Source organism: Oryzias latipes, chromosome 7, assembly GCF_053564925.1.
Source record: "Oryzias latipes strain Hd-rR chromosome 7, Olatipes_Hd-rR_3.1".
NCBI classification, from domain to species: Eukaryota; Metazoa; Chordata; class Actinopteri; order Beloniformes; family Adrianichthyidae; genus Oryzias; species Oryzias latipes.
This window is the reverse complement of record NC_136243.1, coordinates 17,284,549-17,312,159: the sequence shown is the minus strand read 5'-3', so window position 1 is coordinate 17,312,159 and position 27,611 is coordinate 17,284,549. Positions and strand designations below refer to the sequence as shown.

Here is a 27,611-nt window from a genome sequence, read left to right as displayed (position 1 = left end):
CTTGGAAAACGAATTTAATAACAAAAACTCCAGGTCCGTAGTGAAAATGCATAAAATTGAATCTTTCTTCCACCAGAAAAACTATTTCATACAAACGTTTTGTTAAACTTTTGACTGTGCATTTGAGTTGCTCTCATAAAGTTGGTCCTTGCCATGTACCTTCATATAAACACCTGGTTTAGACTGGTGCAGTAAGTAATCAGCCAAAGTATAACAGACAAAATAGGACAAAACAAGTTTTTAAAAAACATGTCACTTTATTGACTACTAGCATTTTTAAAACATCCTGAATAAGGTTTATTTTTAATCAGCAAAATATACAAGTCAAATGAACACTACAATGGCGACATTATGATTACAAAGAAAAGAGCTGTACATGATCTGTACAACAATCAGAGTATTTTTCTACCATGAACACTACATTGGATTAAGAAAAAAACAAATAATCTCGTTAAGAGGCATTAGTCATAACCCCAAGATCTTTATCCAAATGCAGCAAAACAAACAAAAATACAAGTTACAGATACATATTTTTTTCTGTTTCCAGCTCCCAAACCAAATGTTAAAAGGTTCTGTCTACAGATTATATTGAAATCATAAGAGTATTCAAAGAAAGCATTAAACACACCTATGTGTAAAGTCTTAAGTGTATTTCAGTAGTTTTGGTTCATGGTTTAAGCAAAGGTAAAAGATTAGTTTGCCTTTGTCAATTTCTGACGAATATGACTCGTTACTTCCTGTTTGAAAGTAATGTTGACTAGTTTCTTTTATTGGTAATCATTTCTGCACATAAATAATTAATGATATCTTCAACTTTTTCTTGACTTAAGGTACTCACTAGTTAGGCTTTACCATCTATGCCCTCTTGCTCGCCCTCTGTGTCGGGAATCCATTCCTCGGCCTCTGTCTGGTTCCATGTGTTTTGGGTGACCCATTTCTTTTTCTGTCATGCTAAAAGCATCATGATTTACTGAATGATCTGGTCTTAATAAAGGACCTTCTTTTGGAGTAGGAAGTAAGGCACCTCTGTGTCTCTGGGGTTCTACAACTGGCTGGTTTTGTGGTCTATTAAATACAGGGAGTGTTTTTCTTCCTCTGCTTGGACCTGGATCATCACGACTATTCAACAATGCTGAATGTGATTTGTAAAAATCCTGGAATCTGCCTGGTGCATGAGAACCTCTTCTTTCCCTCTTAGCTGACTGCCCTTTGAATCCTTGTTGCTCATCCTTTATGTCTGCACGTCTTTTGTCAGATATAGGAAACTCCACATTTCTGTCCCAACTTCTCGGCCGACGTTGCTGTCTTATATTTGGATCTCTCCATTCCTCTCTTAAGTTATCCTCATGGGCCGCCATGTCTACATTGAGCATTTCAGATTCCACCTCCCCAAAATCAGAAGCCTCACCATCAAAACCAGGGTACTCTGGGATGGAATTTCTATATCTGGGTCCTGGGTGTCTAAAATCAGGATCCATCATCTCTAATTCACTCCTGTTTGGAAATGAATCCATCATATCTGGATCTCCTGAAAAGGGTTGAGGTCCCTCTATTTTGTGTTGCATTGCTGACCCTCTTCCTCCTCTACCTATTCCTCTACCTCTACTTCTTCCTCTCACTCTTCCTCTAGTTCTGCCTCTATCAAAGGATTGTTCTCTTGTTTCAAGATCCCCTTCCTTTCTGAAAAAGGGTCTGCCAACTCTTTTGCAAGGCTCTCTCCACTCGTTTTCTTGTCTCCCACTACCTGGTCCAGGAAAAAAAGCATCGGAATTCACCTGATCAGGCCCTGTACTTACAAAATCTGCACAATTCCAGTCGCCTCCAGGACCTGATGCATGGTCTGAATATTGGACATCATGCTCTTCATGTAGGATCCCACCTTCACTTGCTGAAAGGTCCTCCCATTCACCATGAAAATCTTGCTGCCATTCACTAAGAATTTCTTGCTGACTATGTTCTTGGTCCTGGTTGTCTGGACGATATGGATGAGAGTTTATGTTTATGCCATGTCTGTCGCCTCTTCCCCTTCTGTTTCCTATAGCTTCAATGTTTGATGTTCTTCTACTAGTCCAGTTCTCTACAGATTCTGTGTCACACCTTCCAGGTCCAAAGGAACGAACATTGAGGCCTGCACCTCTTGAGCGTCTTCTCATGGGTCCCCGACCCCTAAAGTTTTGATCTGTTCTATGAAACCTTGGAGCTTCTATATCAGGACTTTCTTGAACAGATTCGGGTTCTACCCATTCGTTATGTCTTTCATGTCTTGGTGTCTCTGAATTTGTCCCCTGATGCCTAATGCTTGGATTTCTAAAATTCGAACCTGATTCTTTCCAGTCATGTCTTTCACCCTTCTCTTCTCCACAGTGTCTTTCAAGCCAAGGTTTTCTGAAGTTTAAGCCTTCTGATATTTGTCTTTCATGAAGTGGGATCTCATTGGCAGGAGCTCTTTCATCAATTTCTGGTCTTCTGGAAATATTTGGATATCTACTAATAGGCCTTTGACTTCCCATGGTATCTCTATCAGGCCCCACACTTCCAAAGTGTGCCCCTCTTCTGCCAAATTGTTGGCCCTCTATATCTGGCTGGGCTATTCCTGGCTCAGAAGGCCTTAACTGTGGGCCTCTTGGAAAGCACTTGTTTGGCATATCTTCCCCATTTGGGGGAATTCTTTCATTCCCAAATATGATATTTGGACCTTCTGGACCTCTCCTTTCTGGTCCTAGGCTTTCCATGTTGAGACTAGCATGTTGAGGCCCTGGCCTCCCAATATTTGGACCTTCATCTTCTCTCCTGCGTGGAACTGGACCTGCTGGACCTACATTTGTATTTGGTTCTCTGAAATCTGGATGTCTACCTTCTCCCCCATGATCCCAAAACTGCTGCCCTACTTGTTTACTGTGGTGCCCCAGAACTTCCATACCTGGGTCAAGTTGTTCTTGCCCCCCTCCTATGAAGTTACCCCCATTATCACGCATAAAAGTTCTTGTTCTGTCAAAACCCAGATCACCAATGTTTTGTTCTCCAGAACCTGTCCTTTCTGAACCAGGTACCCACACATCTGTCCCTCTTGGCCCTCTACTCTCAGCATATTGGTTGTCTAAAGTGGGACCTCTCATTTTAAGAGCCGGCCTTCTAAAATCTGAACTTTCAAATATTCTTTTGTCAGCCCTTGGATCATGAATATCTGAGCTTCTAAGATCAGGTGCCAATTCACAGAAATCTGAACCTATTTCCGAACCTTGACTAACTGTCTCCCTGGAAAAGTATCTTTGGTTGGGCCGTGGCCCTCTAAAAACTGTACCTCCACGTCCTCTATTGTGAAGACCTCTTTCAACCGGTCTTCCCCTTTCACACCCAGGTCCTCTAAGTTGGAGCTCAGCAGGTTCTTTTCTAAAAAGGTTAGGATCTTCCACAGATAAACCTCTGCCTCCAGGCCTTTGTTCTCTGAAATTTGAGTGTCTAGGTCCTTCAATTTTATTCCAAGGGGGCTCTGTGTTTTGACACTGCCCTTCAATAAATCCTTGACCTCCTGTGTTGTCGGTGTTATGCCCAGATTCTTCCATGGAACTGTTCATACCAGGTCCTGGACTTGCAATACCCTGTCCTCTCCTTACAGGCCATTTATTTCCTAAATCTGGGCTGGCTGACTCTTTTATGTATGGTCTTTGTGTCCCTTTAATTACACCCTTTGTTTCAAGGTCTTTTTCTATGAAATGTTGTCCAACAAAAACTTTTCTGTCAGGATCACACACGCCCACAGATAAACCTCTGTCATTAAATCCTGGCCCATAAGACCCTGTAACACTTTGCCCTTTTATACCAAATCCCTCATTGACCACAGATGGACCTCCATATTTTTGCCCCATAAAATCAGGAGCCTCTTGTCTTCTTTTTTCTTGGATTGGAAGCTTAGTTTCTAGACCAGCCCTTACAGGATCTGTTCTATTAAAACCTGAATCCATATTCAATGTCACCGTATTGTTTATTGTCCTTTCAGGTCCTTGATCTAACTGTTTGTCATGCATGTCAGGACCCCTTATTTCTGTCCTAAGCCCCATGAAACCTGAACACCCTGGTCCTTCCTCACAGGTTAAGCTTGTAGCTATAGTGCTATTTTCTGGCGGTGTGCATTGGAGGCTCTCAATGCCTTTTCTGTCAAAAACAACTGGTCCACTCTGATCCCACTGATTGCTATTCCTGTCAAATGTTGGTACATTCCATTCAAAATTTCTGGTATGAGAATGAAGACCTTTGCTCTGGAAAGGTTCATGACATTTCCAACCTGGATTTGGATTGTTTGGCGTTACATCTTTTTCTCCCTGTAAAACCTCCGTCCATCTACAAGTATCCCCAGGTTTTGACTGAAGGTTCTCCATTTTTAAATGCAAGCCTTGATGTTGATAAATATTGGTTTGGTCTCCACAAGCAAATCCCTTAGCATCTGTTTTTAAACTATCAGCACTTGACAACTGATCCCTTGGCTGTGAGATCATATTATCAAGCCCAGGTCTATTTACCAATAGGTCTTCTCTGTGTCTACCTGCCTTTTCATTTTGCTTTCTCGATTCTTCCATTGGTGAATGTGAGTCAACTCTTGATTGCATAGCCAGGTGCAGATGTTTAACCTCTTGGTTAATATTTGGTAAACTATTCATATTTCTCAAATCTTCCATGGTGGATAAAGGCAAAACCTTTTTATTGGAATCTGCTACTGTCTTGTCCTTTTGTTGTGTTGAATATTGACCTCTGACACCAAGACTCTGTTGGTTTAGTACCTTAAAGGATATTGTTGTTTCACTACCAATCGGTAAACAGTCTTTTTCAGATTTAATTAACACTGAGTCATTGGTAAACACTTCTGGATCTTTCACATCCTCAGATTCAGAACAACCATCGCCTTCAATGGGGGAATGTTTTACAAAACGTGGATCTGGATCAGGGCTCTCAGGAGAATCTCGAATGGGAGGCTCAATTTCTCTTAATGGAATTGTGTTTTCACATTTATCTGTAAAAAATGAAACCTGCTGGGCAGAGTTACATGTCTGTGTAGAAAGATTACAGCCAGATACCTTATTTTCACTGTTTTGAGACATTGGCAGATGTGGAATATCTGTCTTCATACTATAAGTATTTTTGAGTGAATCCTTTTCTGCCATTTGTGAGATGGATTCCAGATGATTTCCATCTGGAGTATTTTTAATTGGAACTTGAGAAATTGATTCATTATTCTGTGCAGCAAAGTCAGAAGATTCGAGAAGATCACTTTCTTTTGTTTTTTCAACACCTTGAGAGAGGGGGGCCCTGTGTCGTTTTGGAGAAACAGATACAGAATGTTTTTTTCGAGGAGCTGATGGAGATCTTCTATGTCCTCGAGAATGTCGGTATGCACTGGGGTCTTTGTGATGGTGTCTCTGTCGTTCAGAAGGATCTCTGACCCTATGCTTTGACCTGTCCCTTTCACTTCTTCTATGTCTATCTCTGTCTTTATGTCTACTGGAACGGGAGTGGGACCGAGGCTGGGATCTCCTTGAAGGACTTCCATGGTGGTGCCTTTCACGACGACTCCGTCGTTTTGGTGAGGATTTCATTTTTTTGCCATGGTATGAATCTGGAGAACCTCCACTCTTAGTGTCACTATGCCTTGATCTAAATGAAATATCACCTGCCTTTGTACTCCCACCTTTAAAAACATCATCTTGTATTTCATCAAAAAGGGACTCATCCTCTGGATCATAAGCTACATCAGAGTCATCAATCTCTCCAGCTGAGGAATATTTGTCCCGTTCCTCAACATTTGTCTTTGTTTCATCAGGCTTCGTTTTATCATCTTTTAAGACAGTGCCCTCTATCTTAGACATTTTGGAAATCATTTTTGAATTGTCATCTGCCCCTGTAATGTTGGTTTTGTCTGAAGCTATAGGCTCTGTCTTTAACAAACCAGACTCCACAGATGATAGCTGGCTAAGAGGGAAAGCTTTTGTTGGAGTAGACATAAGAGAGTCAGAAACAGAAAACTGAGCCATGAACATACCCACAGCTTCTCTTTGCTGTCGTAAGGCCTCTTCCTGCTCTTTCAACTGACGTTTTTGCTCTTCTATTTGCTTGTTGAGCTCTTCGAGCATCCTCTGCTGCTCCGTTAATGTTGCAGCTGAGACAACCACAGTACCAGTGGGAAGTTCTGATGTGACTGAAACTGGAACAGAACTCTGTGTTGAAGTAGTAGTTAGAGCTGGTTCTGGACATGATGGAGAATTTGGGGTCTGAATTGGAGCAGTCTGCTTTATTACGGCTTTATTACTCTGAATATCTTCAAAGATGGTTTCATCTTCCGGATCATAGGCTACATCATCTTCCACAAACTCTGATACCGTAGAGCTATCAGTTGCACTTGTTTCTTTTGTCTGTGGGGTAACTGTTGTTTGTTTCATTGCAGGATCATACTCCTCTTCAGGGTCATATGGTCTGTCAAAGTCACTCTCCTCTTCCTCCAAGTTTTGAACTTTAGATTTTTGTCCATATTGTTGGACAATTGGATCCAAACTTGAGTCAGACATTAGAGACACTGGGGTCTTCCTGGTACCACGAGTTGGTTTTGCAGAACCTTCTTCAGAGGCACTGGAGTCAGACTGCTTATTTCTAAACAAAGTTTTCAAAATAGATTGTAGCGGAGTCTTCTCATTCGATGCTTGTGCTGTATTCTTCTCGGAGTTGCTATTAGATGTTGACTCTGGGGCAACAACAAATGGGACAGGAGGAGGTGGTTTGTGGGCGGTTAAAACAGATGGTGTTTTAACTGATCCAGAAGCTGAAGAGTCCAACGGTGATAACAGAGGAGAGGAATTAGCAGGTGTTTCTGGATCATAGGGTTGAAACATCTCCGATTTATCTGACCCATAAAGGACTGGTGGTTTTGGAATCCACATAGGATCCTTGGACATGTTAACCTTGGATCTCTTTTCTTCAATTTCCGGAGGAGAGGTTCCTTGACGTTTTGCCTTCTGGACAATTGCTAAACCCAAGAGAAGATTGGGTCGATTTTTTTCAAACCCTAAAAAACAAACAAAAAAAAACAAGCAAAGCCTTTATATTTCTATTCTGCAATTTTAACCAACATTTTTTAAATAAATCTTTTCATAATCAAAGTCCAGATCAGATCAAACAGAAAAAGAAGTCAGATTTGTATAATTGCTTTCATAAGAAATGATTGTCAGATCAAATATCTCATTAACAGTATGACTAGACCCTGAATACTAGAATAAAAATGGTGTTCTTGCCCAAAAATATATTTAAATAATTTTAAAGACCTGAGCACAATTGTCAGATTTTATTTTAGCTATACATGTTTTAGCGTTTCTTTAAGCTGTTTACGTCAGCAACAATAAGACAAATATAAACAACAAACTAGCATTAAAGCGTAAAAATACTAATCCAACTTTAAGGACAGAGTTTTACAGATTGTTGTTTTACAAAATGATTTTACCCCCTTTGAGCCACATGACATCTACTTTTTACCTCATTCTCTGATGTTAAAGGATGCAAACTCTCTCGGTGGCCAAATATAACCTCTCTCCACTTATAGTCTTATAAGTGTTAACACCTATGCATTTAAAGGCAAATCAAAACATTAAAGAAATTGTAATAAAATGCATTCACACCTGGTCCTTGAAGAGGTTGTAGCATTGATGGGATTGATTCTTTTGCACTGAGTGGGACAAGGTACACATCCTTGATTGACCGGCTGATGTTTGCAACCACTCCAAAACGTCCTCTGCTGCTGAAATAGGAAAACAGGGAGACGTACGCCACCTCCTCCTCTTCTGTTGCTGGCTGAAACCGAATGACACACAACTCCTGGGAAACAAAAAGCAAAGGGAAAATATTAATTTACAATATTCTTAATAGGGTTCAAAGAAAACAAAGACATTTGACAAATTTTGCTTACCTTTGTAACAGAGGTTTTTAGTTTTTCGACATAGTCCCACACGGTTTCAGGCAAGATTCTGCCTCCAATTTGAATCGTATCAGGTAGATCCTACACAAAAGTAGCAGCTTTTCATGTTTGCTCTACAACAGTTTAGTAAACTAAAATGTGTATGTACATACCACTTTAAGATTTTCTGCTGATCCCGAAACCAAGTATCCCTTTGTGACAAACTTTGCGACAGTGAGCATATTTAGAAAGCCTTTCCATAGAATGTCTTGCTTGGCTAAGAACTGGGCAGTGTCACCTTCAGCTGGCGCCTTAGAGGCCATGGCTCTGAGAAACAATAAACATGATAAAGAAACTACACTGATTCCAGTCAGATGCTGCATCTAGAAGTGAGTAGTTTGAAAGTTCTTTCCAGTATTTTGAAAAACTGTTTACATACCTTGATGATGAGCCATAAAGTCTGGGATCAGCAGTTGAAGATGGCTTCAGTAGGATAGACTTGGGTAATGTTTTGTGTGCTGGCAGTGAAGATGATGGGGCAGAAGATGAACGAGGAGTGTCTTTCACAGGGGCATAAGAGGGAGCTTGGTTTTGAATTGTGTTATTGTTACTAGAGGAACTAGCCATTCTGCTCGCTGCAGTGCGGGGATCCCGTCTCAAAATGCTAACTGTAGAAACAGCTGGAATTACAACAGGTGTGTATCCTCTCTTTGGTGGAGTCACAGAAGCAGAGTCTGGAGTTGGGGAGGCGGGAGATTCTATGACAGGGGAAGCTGGAGATTCAAAAGTAGGGGATGCATGTGAATCCGTGGGTGAAGCAGGCGATTCCACAATGGTCAACTTTGGGGAGTCAGACAGGTGGGAAAAGGAATCTATTGATGAAGATGCAGGCGAATCCTTGTCAACGAAGTCAGGTGGTGCGCGCAAGGAAGATTCTTCCACAGATTTTTTCCAAGGTGGCTCATTTTTATCTTTTCCCAAAGACAATTTAGGTTTTTTCTTTACAGGCTCTTCCGCTTCTGTGCCTTGTTTCTGACCTTTTGGATGCAGAAGAGATATAGAATTAAATAACCATAAGTAGCAACTTTGGGCTATTGTATATTATACGTTTGGGGTCTTCTAAATTTGCATGCCTTTGTCAAGCAACTAAGTTGTTTCACCTGTGCATATCTTGCATTTCAGATCAAAAAGGTGAGCTTTGTGTTCTGATGTTGTATCCTTTAGCATGCAGGAGAGAATATCTGGAGCAGCACCATCCTGGCCAGGGTGAGAAGCTCTGACCTTCGATGAAGGAGGAGCAGGATTCTTCTTCTGGTCCTGCAAAGCAAATTATACCGTCAAATAGATCTAATCCATGCATGCTTTACAAAAGTCTGTAAAAAATATAATGTAAATTTGAAGTGTACATACTGAGATTTCAGATTTCTTCTCAATCCTAGGATTCAAACTAGGCAAATCAATCTTCACAGCTTCAGGTTTCTGCAAACTTGTCAATTTAGCAGTCCCGTCCTTTTTCTGTACAAATAAAACAACTGAATCATCACAATCGCTGCAAAATCCTTAGTTGTTGAGCTATTCGGAACTATTTTTTTACCTGGGATTTTTCTGCAGCTTTAGGCTCAGGCGCCGTAATAGCCTGCATGTCTTTTTGACTCATTCTGACCAGTCGGAAAGGGCCAATTTCTCCATGCACAACCCGATACAACAAGCCCTAAAAGGCGACAGATTCACAACTTCACACTCCATAGAATTTGACATTTTGAAAAAACTAACAACATTAAACAAACCTTGTTTTTTGGGTCTTTTAAGTTGAACATTATTGTTCGGTATTTGTTCATGTATTTGCTATCTGTGTTGCGAAATATGTCAAACATCTCTGTTTCAATGCAAGCAACAAGCTTTGCAACTTCACTCTCAGACATCTCCAGGTCCTCACAATCACAGATCCTGAAGAAATAAAGAAATTACAATGTCAGCGCAACATAAATCACAAGGAACTCTCTTTGACTGTGGTTGGAAAATACAATTTGGCTATAAAAGATAAACATAACAGATGGTTTTTGAGTGAATAAAACTGTCATCTTACAGATTCCCACCTTTTGAGAAGGATGCTTGTGAGGGAGCGTTGGATGCTTTGCCTGATCTGGGTGTTGGGCTGACAGGGTCTGGAGGAGGGAGCACTGGGTGCCGGCGACACAGGCAGAATTCGGGTTTCACTTGACAAACCGAGGCCCAAGGAGGGTTTCTTTACCGCAGCTGATGCTGAAATATGTCTTGACACAGATTGGGATGCAGACGGTTTCTTTGGGATGACATATGTGGTTTTTGAGACCACGAGGGCGCCGCTCTCATGATGTCTAGATGCTGAAGAGGTTGGAGGTTTTAAAATCAGGACCTGACCAGATTTTTCTGATGAAGGCGTTGTTGAAGTAACTGCTCCTTCAGGACATGCGCTGCTGCTTTCCGGGTCCTTAGGTTTTTCTGGGGTTTGACTTTGTGCAGCTGCTTCCTCCATTGCAGACTTGGAAATGACAGCTGGGTTTCTTGAGGTGTCATCTGGAAGATGTTTGGGTGAAGATCCAGCCTCACAGTAAGTCACAGGGTTTTTGTCGGCCTCATTCACTGCTGAAAGAAAAGAGAGAAGTGTATATGTGTAAAATTGAAATTATTTTAGTTACCTTTGCTAAAATAACAGAAAAAATAATTCTCTTTCGTTCAAGAGTTTATTAAACTGACAATAACTTGATGTTTAAACTTTTCAGCTGTTGACATAATCTTTCAATCCACTCGTGTTTAAAATCCACTCATACATTTTAAGAGCATAAATAGTAAACAATATCCATGTATATGATAATATAATGCACACAAAAGAACGATTTTTTAAAATTAAATATTAGTTATTTTCCTGAGTTCTTTTCCAACCCAGAAGACAACTCGATCTCTGAGGCACCGCCACTCCTTGTGGGAGCCGCCCATTTCATGACATCATCCTAGAGCCGGCCTGGGCAGCGTGTCTGTGTTTCGCCCATGAAAACAACAGCCTCCAAACTCTTGGAAAGATGGATGTGCATGTTGTGCATATAAAAGGGCGGGGTTTTGCTGAGATCTGTACCACCGCTGAGAAAGTGGGTGTGTGTGTGTTAGCCTTGAGGCGGTGCCGGCAGCACAGAATCTTTCTGGAAGGGGCTGTTCTTACTGGTCTATCTCAACTCGTGAGAACCTGCTTGTTTTCGTGGGTTGGGAGGGGCTGGAGCTCAGAGTACAGGTTTTTAGAGGAAAACTCAGAAATGCGATCAAAATACCACTTTTAAGGTTTCGTTTTGTGAGGAATGAACATCAAAATACATATAGCTATAAAAATTTATTTTGCATGGTATAGGCCCTTTAAGTAGTAAATATTGTCATTGTTCCATTTTTCAGTGTGCCTTAACAAGAATGTTTAAAGGTATAATGGCAATGTGTAGCATTTTTTGATGAGCTACAAATTGTTGTGCTTTGCTGCAAGTTAAATGTATTTTTGGAGCACTACTAACTGATTCAGATCTCTACATCATTGTCATCTCTCTTATTACATAGTGGGTTTGTGCTACACACAAAAACTACTGTCAATCCAGTAAAGCTGATTACTTTAAAAATGCAAATAATAGTGTCAATAATCTTTTTCAACTGGATGCAGGAATGGTAAAAATGTAGGTTAACATAATCTTATACTTACATAAAAGCACCTCTTAACTTTTCAGTTAAGTAATTTTACTGCAGTTAAAACATGTACTTTTGATGTTTTGATACTACTGTTGATTAAACTATATTTTTTCATGAACCTTTGTTGAAATTATGCAAGAACATAATTATGTCTATGATCAACTTTTCTGGTCAGTTGAAACATTTACTTTTTTTGTTTTTCCCAAACCTTTTCCGCTTTTGGCATCAAGCGTTTTTGTGGGAAGTAAACAAATAAGTGAATGACAAGAACAAGGTAAACTGAAATTTAAAATGTGGAATAATGGTACTTTGGTTGTTCAGACTTTTTCCTACAAATGTCATTAAATGAACAGACAATAAATGAAAAGGATTTATCTGTATATAGCTGTCCACAAGGAGATTCATTGCAGGTTTCTGTTTTGGTTTAAATAAGCTAATGTCAAGTGTATTTGGAAAGAAAAATATACTCATGGACTCAAACAGGTAGTTTTATTATTATGAAGCTGTTTTAAGAAAGGACAAACTAGCAAAATGCATATTTCAGTTATACTTTTTGTCACAAAAGACTGATGGAGTAAAGTTATGGTATTGCATATTTTATGGATTGACGACTTTAGCCAAATGCATGTGTTTTGGGGTTCATCTTTGGGGAATTTTTGAGCATGTTGTACCCTGTTCTAGTTTTGACAGATACGAGTCATAGATATTATGATTAAAGGAGCAAAGTCGAAGTCAATCATTTCTAACTTAAATAATCATGGTCTTTTGGATGTATGTTTGGCTGTGTGTATATCGTTGCAGTTTTTGTTTAATTTATTTTATTTTATTTGTATAGCCCAAATTCACAACAGTCGTCTCGATGGGCTTTGTACCGATAACTGTAAAGTAAACATACAATCAAAAGGATCATACTTCAACTATACAGACTAAACTAAACTTAATACTTTCCTTTATAGGAAACTTGCATTTTGCTTTTAATATCACAAGTTTATTTTGGGTAAAACAACAGAAAATGCACTATTGTATCTTGCAGAAAATAATTTAATGACAAATTTCCCATTCCATTTTTTTCTGTCTACTGTTTCGTTCTTCTTTTGAAGTGCACTGATGGTGAGGTGAGGTATCCAAACTTTATGTGTTCCAATAACCTTTAAGATTCCTTTTAGTATGGTGTTTGGATAACCTTTAGACTCTATGGAGCTCCAGAGAATATTCAACTGAATGAATGTATTTATTATATAAAAAAAATACTGTTTTACATCAACAATTATGGGTCTGTTAAAGTTTTTAATCAAGTTGGAAACACTTTTTTTAAAGGCAACCTTTTTTTTTTACTTAGAAACCTGGAGGTTATAAGATGATTGAATCAAGCATGCAAGCTGTCATGTGCCTCATATTAATTTTCTACAACTCCATGTTTGTTTCTGCAAATGGGGTAAACATCTGGTCAAATGCCAAATATGTTCCAGTGTGGTAGAGTAATGGGTGAAATGAATGCATTGCTATAAAACTTTAAAGGTAAAAATCAAAAATTCTTTAGGATTATCCTGCTGATCACCAATAAACATTTTCAACAGTTTCCTTTCACTCTCACGTACAGAATGTATATCTTAACATTTATAGATTTTTTATTTATCTAAGCCTTGTTTGGTGTCTGCACAGCTTTTTTGTGATGCATAAAATTGAGGCTAAAGAGAAATAATCTTTTCCATCCATTATTCAAATAATTCTTCTGAATTGAAAAGAATAGAAATGTTATTGCAAATCCAAATTCACTGTAAAATACTTCCCCAGCTGACTTTCCTTGTGTTTGGTTACTTTTTCTGATCATTTTAAGTAATGGACAAGTCTTGTTGTTCTACAACATTCATGAAATGCAATAAAGGAGGATTTGCCAAAATGTAAATATCTATGTAAATGTGGCACAGCAGATGTTCCAGGGAATAAATTGTTGCTTCAGGATGTAAACTTTAAGAGCAGCAATTAAGCAGACATGTCCAAATAATATATACATTGATGATATAAATCCTATGTTTGTGTTAAAGTTTTATTGATCTAAAAACTTTTTTAGCTTATTTATAAAGCATAAAACTTTATTGTCTTACTTTAGACCGTTTTCCACACATCATTGACTTGTAGTTTGACTTGTAGTTTGGGTTAATTCGACATAACAGAAGGAAAACCTTCCAATTGAAGCAGGTTAGTAAAGTAAAAAGAGTTAAAGTAAAGACTGATGTGGTTAATCAGAATATTTATAAATGTCCAAGCACTGAGTAGAACGAAGTCTGATGATCCACAAGGGCTACTGTTATAGGTTTTAGGGCTAAAAATAGCTTTTCTTATTGAAGGGGCAGATGTTGATTTATTCACAAAATCTGCTTTTATGGATTATTGAAGTAATATTTAAATAGTTTTGGGAAGAAGGTTTGTTTTTCAACTCAACAAACAGTCATTCCCTGAAGTGAAAGGGAGTGGAAGAGTTGTGATAAATGTCAGAAAACTCTCCTCATTTGAACATATAGTTGTGTAGAAACATCCTGCAGTGCAACACAGTGGGCGGAACCTCCTTAACATGACTGAATGGTGAGAACTTCACAACAACTCTTGAGGTTGTGGTTGAAAATAACTTCATTACACTGATTTCTTATTCAAGAATTAGCGTCATGTCAGCACCAAATGAAATTTCTGTCTAGATCATTCAGGGGGGAAAAAGCAACAGCAGAAGCAAATGAAGACACACAAATGTGTGAATGTAACTAGCACACAAACACATATGCTAGAATTAAACATTCTCAGAAACTAAAGAAGGTCTGAGCCCCAAAATCTGTCTTTTAACGGATCCTCTGGAAATCTTTAATCAAAGACAAATATACCTTTGTCTTGTAAACTTTGAACTTTATAGAGAACAAATCTAAACTAAAATACTGTGCATGGATCATAAAGCTTTTTCTAAAGGTTCCTTTATAGACATTAATATCCAAACATCCCCAAATGAATGAACTGTTATTAAAACAAAGGATTAAGGAGAAAGAAACAATCAAAGGAAAGACGATTAATGAAATGTTCACCATTAACCCTCAATCAATTTAATTCAAGTCATTCTGTAGAGCATCAGGAATTTCACTCAAGTGGCATTTTGTTTTTGTGCACCAAAAAGCGCATATAATGTGGTTATTATAACACACACACAAACATCATTTACACACAAAGGTGAGTTGATGGACCAAGTTGAATCATTTGTTTTTTTGTTGTTAATGTTGAATTTTACCTCTAACAGATGTTTTATAGATATGATTTTTGAAGTTTTCCGGATTGTTGCATTATATTTTTTATCATCTTAAGGGTTTAACTGAGAAACTAAAACAATGAAACACCAGCAAAACCCCTGTTGTGCTGTACTACACTTATTTGACCAGGAGAGGGTGCATGTGTTCTGCATTCACACTCAGGACAGAGACATCAGAAGCATTTTAGCCCTTGTGCTATCCTAGGCACTTTAACATTGGGAGTTGGGTCATCTAGACCCACTAGACAGTGCTCTGAACCTTTTTTCTTCAATGATTTGTGATCTTCGCTGGTGTCCATGGATTACATGAAATCTTTCCACCTTTATCCACCTTTGTCATGGTAGGGAGAACACGTCAATGCAAGGGTGGGGTCATCTAAGATAGCACAAGGGTTAGTGTTAACAAAAAAACCACACGGGCCTAGAGGTGTTGTCAGTTTGTGACAGTGATAGTGTGCAAAAAACAGGATTATACCCTAATTTTTGTTCTGCTAATGCAAGAGATGCACAGCATTTTAAACTGATTTTGACACATTGCAGTCGGCCAGTTTGACTAAGACACAACATAGACAGAGCTACAGCATTGAGCCGTATCAACGATGCACCTTTCCAGACAGAAACACTGGAAACTACAACTCAAATGTTCTGAAAAAGATGGGGCTGACATAGAAAAAAAACTGTTTCATGGCATGTATTTAGGGATTTGTACTTGTGATTTGTTTTTACATAGCATTATTTAAAAAACTTAATTTCTTCAAAATCCTAAAACCCAAAGAGTATTGATTCATATAACAGAACACAAAGCCCTCATCAGTGCAGTGATAAGTGTTTTCAGTTCAGACTGAGGTTTTCTTGTTCTCTCATTTTAATCCCAGCATTGAGACTATGATGTTCTCCCCATTTTCCCTCTATTTTAATTATTGCATTGATGACAACAAAGTCTCCAAACTCAAAGAGAAATCACTTTACTTGAAACAATAATGTATCTATTTAAACATGAAGTGTTTGAGCCTCAACAACAGCAGTACACTCCTTAGATGACCTTTAGTAACATTACAGCTAATCTCATCACTTTTCTTTAATAAATGGAAATTTGCTTAAAATAAAAAAAAATAAAAAAAACCTTGTTTGTTATTTTTTTGTCATTAAATGTTCCTAAAATCTTTTTTGTGTTTTTGGTGAGATTTTATTTTACTGTTCCAATAAAAGCTACAAGGAAATCATTTAAAGAATTACACTTCAATAACTTTTATGTTTCTTGTCAGATAATAATATTTTTGTGTCTTTCACTCTCTCTTGCAAAATTCCAGTAACTATTTGAGTCTTAACAGATGGTAAAATAGTTTTAAGTTTGGTTGTGTTATAACAGATAATCCACAGATGTTTGCCTTTAACCATCCTCATGTTGTTTTGTCATTCACTAACATCTCTCCTTTGACTGATGACAGAAATGTGGTAATTTTGTGCTCGCCTGCTTTATGGTCGTTTACTTCTGCAATGATTAACTTTTAAGTCGTTTTTTAAAGGAGATGTTTCAATGATTTTGTGTTAATCAATCTGCTTCCTCTTTTCTGCTTTTACTAACATTTATGTTTGTTATCCAACAGAGCTTCCAGTATTTTTGTCACAGCCAATAATTCCTATAACTGTCTTGTTCTGTTGGAGGTTTCTTCCCTAAAATCTTTCATTTTGAGGTTTTCCATTTTCACCTTTTGCTCGCTCAGAATAAGGATTACTCCAAATATCTATCATGCAATATATCAACTATACAGACTGTTGTTTTACACTTCAGACAATCTTGGAATGAGCTAAAATGAATGGGATTCAAAATAATAAAGCTTGATGTTGAGGTTTTCTTTCCCACCATTTTAAGACAACCCTGGCTGTAAACTAGATCATTAAATATAAATGGACTTGATACAATACTCTGTAAGATATAAGCAGATTGTAAAAACTCAATGACAGACATCTTACTCATTAAAAAAGAAAAACAAAATGTCCTAGATGTTCACCAACACTCTAATCTTTCCTACCGGTATTTTAAATTTCACAAATACTAAGATACTTTTTAGACAGGAAGTGAATTATTGATAACCATTTTCTTTTTTTAATAGCTAAGATATTACTGTATGCTCCAAAAACATGAAGGCTTTCTAGAAGAACCAAGAATTAAGAGGAGGAAATTTCAGCCATGATATGTTTAGAAGATTTCAACATTAAGTACAAAATTCATTGGATGTCTGTAACGCATGTCACCTGTGCAGACTCAAGAAAAAGGCCATGTTTGAAGAAGACCAGAAAGAACATTTCTTGTTACCATTTGTGATTGCCAAGAAAACAATAGAAGTAAAGTAGAAATGTGCCTTCTTGTTACAACTGCAGCTGAGCAGAGAAAGTTTCCTCCTATAACAGCTGCAGCATTCATATAATAAATCTGAACGCTGCTGATCTCGCCATTGAATCAGCTAGGACTCACACAGACAAACTCCACCCACTTTGGAGCTTTTAACCATTGGAAAAAGTTCACATACTACCATTGGCTCAAATGGCACCTGAACAACAACCAAGTGCAAAACTGTGGCAGTGAGAAAGTTTCTCTTTAGCATTAGATTATAAGCACCTTTCTTATTTAGGGAGCAGGTAGTCTTAGTTTCACAACAAGAGGATTAACATTTCCAGGTAAAGAAATAAAATGAAGCAGAACATCTTTTCAAATTCGTGGAACAAATCTATACATGAATAATTTTGTCACATGTAGAGGTATTTATTCTTAAGAAATCTCTCAAGAAATATTTTCAATTCAATGTTTGCAGAAGGAAAAACTAAATATTTTTCAAAGTACTTCTGTCCTCTTGCTATAAATATATGTTCAGTCTACAACAGAACATTGTCCATTCATGTGTTAAATTGTTCCTCCTTAAAAAAGCAGAAATGGAGTTGTACTTGTTATTGTGCCCTTTTTTTTTACTGAACTTTACACCTGCATCATTCTGACATGGTTGATTTATTGTGGTGCTGTGCATCTGCAATCAGGTTTTCACTTCCTTTATTCCAGAAATATCTGCAAACACTCCCCTGCTCAATTATTGGTCAGTCCGAAACACCCCTCCTACTCTAACAAAGGTGTACGCAGCAATTAAAGCAATAACTAAAACAAGGTCTATATTTCAGATTATAAAACTGAAACACTCCAAATAAATAGAAAGAAAATCCATTTTGCATCAGGTTTAGAATTTTGAATAGAAAAAAAAAAGCTGGAAAAAGTCAAAAGATGAGTTTGAGTCTTCTGATGTTAAAATGGGATGAACTGTATGTCAAAGAAAATGTTCACCTCTTTTAAGCCATCAGCTTAAACAAAGGCAGAATCAAGACTACAGGAGTAGTATTGTTTAGCTATTCTGGATCATATTACGACAGAACATCTTCATTTTACGCATTTGTTTTGTTTCTCAATGCCACGTAGGAAAGGTATTCAACGCCACCAAAACACCTATGATTATACACAATCATTACACATCTGCTACTGCTTTACAACATGCAGACTTACACAAGGATACAATATTTAAAACGGTATGTTCAGATAGAAAGTTTTTAAAGAAATTAGGACTACGTTTGTGGAATTGTTTTTGCTTTCCTTACTTATTTGTTTAACTTTTCATTTTATCCTATCAGATTTGGAAAGCTCAATATTATTAGTGAACTGTTTGAAGGTGTGAGGTGAGCCAACGTTGACCTTTTTTCATGAATGCTGTATGCACAGAAGAAAAGGTGAAGACCTGGTTTTGTGAGTGTAAGCAATGATCAAAATGAGTAAGAAATCTGTTTATCCCATCTCTACTGACTGTATGAACAAATAAAAATTGAGTAATAGAAGTGTTGACTTTAAAAAACATTGAACCAAGCAAAAGATGTACCCATTGAATCTTAGTAGTGCCATAAAGGAGAGACGTCCCAAGCTTAGGAACGTATAATTGGTTTATCATGTGGCGTATAAAAAAACAGGGTTGATGTAGTTTTCTTCAAACCAATTTTCTAGAATACGAAAGACGTAGAACCAACAGTTCTGTACTGAATTTTGTGCAATTATTTCACCTTTTTCTATTTGATCAGTGACTGAGTTTGCATAGTGAAGCACCAAACTCAAGTACTGGCTTTTATAGATCAGAGCAATTCTGCTTGTCAGGTTGGAGAGCCAAGCTGTCCTGATGGAACCATGAGCGAAGATGTCGTCCCAGCTCGTCTCATCCCATGTTGCTCAACCCCACTTAGACACTGTGAGATCCTGGAGGTGGTCAAATGACATTTGTCATGCCTGGAGCCAGCTGCTTAGTTTGGGTCATGTCCTCCAGAAGTGGTTTAGCACCTCACAGTTGCACATTCTGAGGCAGACACTGGTGCAGCTGGTCATCACGAGGTTTTGAAGGTCCGCAGGACAACAAGCATGTGATTTTAACCTTGTGTTCTTGTTTTCCTTTTTGTTTTCTCTGTGTTTGTGTAGGGACATAATGGATTGGTTGGCAGTACTGCCACAGGTATGAAAAATATGTGGTCTCTCATTCATTTTTTAAATGTTTGATCTTTGAAAATGTGAAGTAAATGTAAAAATATAAAAAGTTATTTTAAAAAAAAAGATTACCTTAATAGTTCATCACTCTGTTAGAATTTAGCTTTGATCCTAAATATTAGTCAAAATTCAGTGTATATATTTTTTAATATAATTAATCACATATTTCAGTGACTTCACAGCAATCTACTAAAAGGTTATGGGAGTTTTGTTCAAAGTTACACAATCTAGAACATGCCGGTGTTCATGAATAAAACTATGTGGTAAATTTTTTAGCAAACATTATTGGTATTATGTCAGAGCAAAAATATTTTAGGGACAAACTAAACTTAAGAGTCCACTTTGATCATCTTTTGAACATTTGTAAAAGTGTTCTCAATGTCTTTTAATTCTGATTGGCATTTTTAGCCAAGATCAAAAAACCTGTGTCCTTTGCTCGGACATACGTTTTTGCAGAGCAACAGGTGCCCCAAAGAGAAACCCCAACCCCCTTTCCTCTCCTCATTGCTGAGAGTTCTCTGTTTACACATCCCCCTGCTAGCTTACAGCCCCTCACACCCCCAACCTAACAATACAGGTGCAAAAAAAAAAGGCAAGCAATATCCAAGCTATCCAGCCGTACAGGTGAGAGCCAGATACCAGCTCAGACGGGGAAAAAAAGACGTAGACGAATCTAGTTGTCTCCTACAAGTGGATCCATCAGAACGGGGTGGAGCATGGAGTTTCTGGCCCGCTAATTATATTTTTAACATAACAAATAAGCTCTTTTTCCAACAACATTTTTGTCTACTCCTGATTGACAACGATTTTAATAAAGACATACTCAGAAATGAAATTTTGAACTTACTTTTCTTTATGTGTCTTCAATTATCAGAAAAATGCCACATGACCATTTTGACCCAGAAAACATGATCTTTGTCGTAGTAGGTTTTTAAACTACAAATTTCTCATGTTTTCATAAGGTTTAACTTTATTTTTTACTTTTTTGATCAATTCATCTTTAGCAAGATCCTTGTATTTGGTCACATTATGAAACTGTCTTGACGAGCAAAATAGTAAAGGGCGTATACTTGCATTGCGTTTTACTACCTTCTTAGAAGGCCCAAAGCGCTTCATAGTCCCATTCACCCATCCACATTCACAAACTGATGGCGGCTCTGCTGCCAAACACTGGCGGTAGCCTATAACCACCAGAATCAGGGTTTAGTGTCTTGCTCAAGGACACTTCAACACATGAGCATGCAGAGCGGGACCGGAACCTACGATCTTCCAATCAGAGGTCTACCGCTCTTCCTCTGCACCATGGCCGCCGTCCCCCAGCCAAAGGAAAAAGCAGTTTTGATGGATTTGTGTTCTAATTATTCATATTTCCTAATAGTCAGCTGCTCTCCATTTCCCTTTGTTGTCAGTAGAGTCATAGTGAGGATTGTTTGGAAATATTTAACTACTAAATATGAAGCAAAAGTAAAATATTGTGCATTTATCCATCCATTCACATTCTATGCTGGAGCCAATCTCAGCTTTGGCAAAGGCAGTCCATCCTGAACAGGCCTGTTGTGTGTTTATTTATAGAGAATATTCTGACACCAACTTTAGTTTAGTTTGAACCATGTGTGTTTCCATTTTGAAGATAATTCTAGCAGTTCCATAGAAAACAGAGGTGACTTCATTTCTCAGCTTAGTAAACGTCAAGGTAATATTTGAGTTTGGTTACTTGCTTTTGCTTATGTGTGTACAGTGAGGGTAACTGCATTGGATGAGGACCAGGCAATGCTGTACTTCTTGGTAAAAAGATGTTTTCTTTTTCTTCCTCGGAATGGTTGTGTGTAGATGTGTTCAGTTGCAATGACTGTTCAAGTGACTCAAAGTAAAGAATGCAACCAGGTTACACTTGGTATTTATAGAAGTGAGACATGTCTGTTGGTTAAGTGTAACATATCTCCAGCTTTCCCCTGTTGAACACTGTGGTGTCTTCTGTACTCAGAACAACTCCCCCATGCCAGCTGTCCACTTTTTATCTCTAGATATTCAGATGTTCAGACCAGTTTATCTCCATATTAACTCAAAAAATGTGTGAACAGTGTTGTGGGTGTAAGGGAGTGGAAGATTCAAGACCAAAAGCTTTTAAAAAATATATATTGGAAAGCTGAATGAAGCACAGTTGTGTGTATGTAATAAAACATTTTCCAAGTGTTCTTAAAGGCACATGGTCAGTCTACTTAACCTTCATTGCAGGCATCAATCTGCTGCTTGGCTTTCAATCAAACAATAAAGAACATATATAACCTTACTTATAAGTTTGTATGACTCTTAAAGAGCGAGGGGTCTGGGTAACGTCAGGCTTTTAAAAATCCTGTAAAGGTGATGAGTCTGAGGACTGAGGGCAGCTCAGACCGCTGCCATTCCGTTCAGAGAAGCAGGCTTGATATGAAACCCGATCACTTCAACACAAAGAATGCCACATACCAGCTGTTGACTTAAGTCCTTATAATCATAAAGTAGAGCGGAAAATCCTGCAAAAGCTCTGTTGTAGCCCATAATTACCTTTTCTACTTCATATCCATCAAACTTCATTTGATTGTGAGACCATGATTTTTGTTTGATTCGCCTTGAAGCAACTTTTGATGAAAAATAGTGCTGTGAACTGTTGAAGGTCTGTGATCAAATCTTCAAAACTGGATTATTTTAAAATGAGATTTTTCACATAAGGCTATGCATTTTAGCATCAGATTGACAGTATATTATATAAGGTATGCAGTTGATAACAGTTGAGAGTATTTCATCTATATCAAATCTGTCACACTCTCTGGACTTCTCATAAAGATCTTAAAAACGACATTTTTAGGCAGTTATTTTAGGATTTAAAATGGAATGCTCAAACTGTAGTAAGTATATTCAGAAGATGAGAAATATTTATAATATGCAAGGTAATCAGAGCTTTATGTGCAGTTTAGTTTAATTCTTCAAAGCAGATTTTCATTTTGGTGTTTGTTGCATCTCAAAAAGATTAAATATATTCACTGCCAGATATTTGTTGAGTGTCATGTTTGATTTCAGGGGAAACCTTTGAAAAACAGTTTGAAGTCGAGCCCAAACCTGTGGAATAGCACAATGCAGAACCAAACACCCCTTTCTAGTGGAACCAGACACGTGGCGATAACCCAGGAGACGCCGCCGACGTTTGTTCAAATTGGTGATTAATCAGCCCCAGAAACCTGTTTCCTCCAGGTGCAACGTTTTCAACAAGAGCAGCTATAAAAGGTGTCATACTTACCCACTGCTGACCCCTGCCACTTATTGGTTGTCCAAAAGAGAACTCAAAGGTGTAAAGATTTTTGTAGGTTATGTGTGACTGTTTTGGTGTGTTGATTAAAAGAAACTGGGAGAAGGCATCCATGAAATGCCAAAGAAGTGCTTTGTACATGGTGTAAAACTGCTTCGATGTGTACGAGTATTGAATGGTACATACACGTTGTGTTTAAATAAGATGGTGGGATGGAAGTGGACTGAACATCTGTGAGACTGGGGTCGCAGGTTATAGAGGATGTAGCAGCCTCTTGCTCCCCATCGTTCTCCTTTTTCTCCTCCTCGTCAGCATCCTGAGAAGATTTTTCTGCCAATCTCCTGGACATCCGACCTGGTTTTTGTGTCTGTGATGGGGATTTATAGAGAAAAAGAAAAAAAGACGCTCCAAAATTATTACCGTATTGAAAAACTACCGAAAATACCTTATAGAAAAACAAAATAACCCACTTTGATGTTAACAAACTGAATGTTTCAGTTTACCTTTGCAGTGGGTTTGTCCCCTGCTGACTTCCTCGACCCACGCCCCTTAGTTTTAGGCACCTTGGGGTCAGAGAGCGTCTTCATAGTGATGGCAGCATGCTGAAGGATGCAGTCTGTGCCACAGTACACTGAATCTGGCAGTGCCTGTCTGGAGCAGCCAGGCCCAGTGCACACAGGGTGAGAATGGTCAGTCTCCATCTCAACTTCGTGCTTCTTCATCAGAGAGTTCGGCTGCACCTCCACTTTGTCAGCTTCATGTTCCTGCAAACAGATTATCCCCTTAAAACCTGAAACGGACTAAACAAAAGCACAGAAGAGGAATCATCCTTTCAGTAGAAATTTAAAAGAATTCCAACCTTGAAGTTATGCAGCAGCTCTTGCGTCACAGAATCATCTCCAGTAGGACTTTGTCTCCAGCTTTCAGGAAGGCTAAGGTCAGCTTCTGGCTGGGAGGGAGATTCAAATACAAGCTGCGTCTTTGTGGCACATTGGGGGCAAGTGTTTCTGTGCTCCTTCCTCTCAGTCTTCCAGACTTCTGTTGAACTGTCATCCGCACAACTATTATGAAACCACGCCTGGCAGCTGTGACAGCAGACCATGAACCTAAAAGAAACATTGACCAGGAAGTGAAAGTAACACATGGTTCAGGTTTGCAAATGACTTCAACCAAGAAACGGGGTTACCAGAAATGAGAATTTACCTTTGATCGTGTTTTTGGTGATAGATGCAGCACAGGGCATTGGGGTCACACCCCTCAGTGTCTGATATGCTTGTACATGTATTTAAACTCTCTGCTTTCTTTTTGCCCTCAATCTCTTCCAGCACATCATCAAACTGGCCAAGGATAGCAGCAGCACTCTGACTTGTACTCCCGTCTAAAACTACACAGTCTGGGCTGAGCTGCTGAGCAGGGTCTAGAGGGACGTTGACAGGAGAGGCTTCTTTTTCGGCAGGAATATCTGGATCGTTTTCTTTTGGCGTATCTTGCTGCTCGGCTGTGCTAACAATCATCACCTCATCATCACTGTCTTCTGCACCGACAATGATTCTCTGAAGCTCCAGAGCCTTACCCCTGCCTCTGCCTTTACCCCTGCCCCTGCCTTTCCCTCTCCCTCTCCCCCTTCCTCTGGCCCTTCCTCTTCCCCCTTTACCCCCACGAGCCACTGTGCCACCCTGCCTGCCGCTAGGGTAAGCAGACTCTTTCACCTGTAACAGAGTCAGATCATCGCTGTCATCTTCTTGACTAGAGATCAGAATGGTCTCACTGATCTTTTCTTCTTGAACAAAGCCATAACTAGCTGGCTGTGCGTCGCCAATGGCATCCATGTTGTCTGCCACCTCCATCTCCTCTATAGCTGGAGGACTTGGGGCTGTAGTGGGATCAGTAGCTTCTAGAATGTCAGACACTTCCTCTGAATCCATCATCGTCATCGACAGGCCCTCATTCCCACCAAGTAGAGAAAAGGCTGTGTGGAAGGCGGAACCAAAATCCTGCCATAAAAGGGGATCAAGGGCATCTCCTGCAGAGGTTTCAGAGGAAAGCTTTCCATCGTCTGACAGAGGTGACGATGGGGCAGACCACTGGAGGTCATCTAAAACACTCCTAGCTGTTAGAGGTTTTTGTGTACTTTCATTGTCTGTGGGGGTCTGCGGTGTTTGGTTGATTCTGCGACTTCTGCCTCTCCGAACAAGTGGAGGACTGTGGGCAAGCTCTCCAACCTCCTCAATGAACTCCCTCTTCGCAATGGTTGTCCGCCTGAAACCCCAGGACTTTCTAAACTGTGACAGGGTTGGCCTAATACCCAGGTCTGATCCCTCTGAAGTACTCTGCTGCTCGTCTAAAAAAAGGCAGAAGCAAACAGAGTAAACAAGAGCCGTCCACTAACACAAATTCATCAAAGATCAATCATCTGTTCATCAATCATCTCCAATCATCTGTTGATCGATTGTAAAAGTGTTCCCAGTGGTTTTTTTAAAATTATGATTATGTCAAATGTCACTTTCTATGACAGTTTCTGCAGAGCAGCAGTAGTTCATTAAAAATTCACCTTTGAACTGTGGGTGGGACTGTAGGTGCGGAGTAAGCCCCGCCACACTTCCTGTTATCAATCTCTCCTGCCACCTTAAAGCCCCTCAAACTCCCAACCTAATATTGATTGGAGCTATCCAGCCGTACTGTTTTAGGCCAGATGGAGGTCTGGCTGCAGCTGTCTACAGGTGAATGCATCAGACGGATGTTGAGCAAGGAGCTTGTGGCCCCGCCTAAGGTGTTTTCTTCATCTCAAACATTCTCTTTTTTAAATGGCATTTTTGTCTGCTCCTGTTTTACAACAACTTGAAAAAAGAAATACTTGGGAATGAAATTTTTAGCTTAATTTTCTTTATGCATGTCCTCCATCATGAGAAAAAACCCTCAACTTGTTTAAAACACCAAAAACACAATTTTCATCGAAGTGGGTCTTTAAAAAAAAAAAAAAATGGGGGGGGGGGGGGGGACATGTACCTGAATCTTCAATGTTGGTGTTATTTTCCACTGTGTCCATTCTAGTGATCGAAAGTAAGCAAAAGAAAAGACAAATTTAGTTTGAAAAAGGTTTTGTAAAGAATGCTGATGACTACAGAGTAAATTAAGCAAGGATTAATTACGGCAACATCAAATCCCAAAAATATCTGTTGGTGCTTTTTTTTTTTAAAGATTTGCTAACCTTTTCTTTTTTAATCCTTTATTCAAAAACGTAATTACCTCCATGTACCTACACGTAGAAATTGGCGTTAAAAACCCTTCAAATCATTCAAAACGATGTTTTAACTAAACCCAAATGACAAATGCGTTCTTAAAATTGTTAACTTTGCACCAAAAGGTTGCATTTGCAATCAATTACTAACCTCTAAATATCAACTGTTAATCAAGTTAATTTGTTTCTTTTCTCAAGAATATGGGAAAATTAGGCTCTGCAACAGTTTTTGAACAAAGTTGGAGTGCAAAGCCTCTGGGAGTGTATGACTTACTGCTGTAAAAATGCTTTGAAGAGTAACTGAACATAAGCAGCTGCAATTCGTGAGTAAAGCACTTTATTTTTTCCCTAGCCTATTAAAAAGTAAAATCACATAAAATAGGAAAAACTCCAGATGGCATTTTTGGAAAAGTATGGAGACAATACTTAAAGTTGACTTAAATAAGATACTATGACTGAGTATTAGGGCAACCATTAAAGAAGAAAATAAACAAATATAGGAGAATAAAGTCGTAAAATAAATTTTAAAATGTGAAAATTTTACGAAAATATAGTTGTATAATTATGAGGAAATGAGTTGTGAATTTATGCTTAAAAAGTCTTCATTTTAGAAAAAAACTATGGTTTTTCGAAAATAAAATGTTACATATAGATTTTAAAAATGTTTCAACCCTTACCCTCCTCTGACCATCACTAACTGCTCTAGTTCTGTGAACGTTTAACATGAGCTGTTCATGATAAAGTCCTGAATGCTGATGCACAACTATGTGCTGTGTGTGTGTGAGGCTTGTGTCAAAAAACAACGCACAATGCATTCAAAGGACACAAGTTGACTTAATGCAACAACCTGCATATTTCGCTATATTAATTTCTTGATTTCATAAAAATAAATACTTTAATCAGTCTAGCATAATTGTTTTGGAGAATTTTGAACAACTAGTAGACCCAACATTTAAGCTTTATGTGCGCAGTTTGTAAGAAGCATTAAACTCAGGGTAGACTGAACGTCTTATGTCAAACTTCACCAAAATCGAAACTAATTGCTGCTTTGGTTAAATAACTACGAAACCTAAACGTTTTCACACTTCACAGCGTAGAGGTAGTGACATTCTTTTTCGGGTGTTTTGCAGCAGGAAGCGAGGCAAATCCTCATGATGATGATGATCTGTAGCTCGCTAAGCTATTTATCAGCCATTTGCTCGGCAATAAGTCAAAACAAATGAAAGTATTACGAATATTGTAACATTTTCTACTGAAGTAATGAGATATCGACACTAACACATCAATACAAATGTCATACCTTCGTTGTAAACTGTTATTTTTCCAGTTATTGTGTCAACGGCGGTGCTATCATGCTAACAAGCTTCCATTTTCTTTGCCCCACTGCAGACATCTCGCGAGACTTGTTCATAAACCCAAACACTCCTCCCCCAACTGAAGTAACTATGGTGAGTACCTACTTCAATTGATTTTAGTTTAAGAACTTTTAAATATATGAAATAAAATTTGAGTAAAACAAAATTAGTGAGTAGGTCAGTATAGCCCATGTAGAGAAATAATTATGTCTATTTATTACAAATGTTCTCAAATAAAACAATGATATTGTCA

At 38.5% G+C, this 27,611-nt stretch overlaps 2 protein-coding genes across 5 annotated transcripts in view; one reads left to right on the top strand and one right to left on the bottom strand.

Moving 5' to 3' along the window:
• Window positions 1-237: 237 nt before the first annotated feature.
• On the bottom strand, window positions 238-27,443 carry si:ch73-181d5.4 (uncharacterized). 4 transcript variants are annotated; one of them, XM_011477379.4, is made up of 16 exons: window positions 27,304-27,434; window positions 25,772-25,812; window positions 23,969-25,106; window positions 23,625-23,871; window positions 23,269-23,529; window positions 22,952-23,132; window positions 10,027-10,555; window positions 9,718-9,877; window positions 9,525-9,641; window positions 9,341-9,445; window positions 9,091-9,247; window positions 8,370-8,967; window positions 8,104-8,257; window positions 7,943-8,032; window positions 7,656-7,851; window positions 238-7,048 (listed from the first exon to the last, which is right to left on the bottom strand). In XM_011477379.4, the coding sequence occupies exons 2-16, from the start codon at window positions 25,809-25,811 to the stop codon at window positions 849-851; spliced, it is 10,173 nt and encodes a 3,390-aa protein (XP_011475681.2). In that variant the 5' UTR covers window position 25,812; window positions 27,304-27,434; the 3' UTR covers window positions 238-848. The 4 variants fall into 4 exon arrangements, with proteins under 4 accessions (XP_011475681.2, XP_011475682.2, XP_078806533.1 ...); XM_011477380.4 differs by having other exon boundaries at window positions 10,027-10,552; XM_078950407.1 differs by lacking the exon at window positions 25,772-25,812 and having other exon boundaries at window positions 27,304-27,443.
• zgc:113278 (Translocating chain-associated membrane protein 1-like 1-like) overlaps window positions 27,341-27,611 on the top strand; it is a 28,323-nt gene continuing 28,052 nt past the window's right edge. The window contains exon 1 of the mRNA XM_078950412.1: window positions 27,341-27,451. Within this exon, the coding sequence (XP_078806538.1) occupies window positions 27,356-27,451 (96 nt within the window). The 5' untranslated portion in view covers window positions 27,341-27,355. The remainder of the gene's footprint in view (window positions 27,452-27,611) is intronic.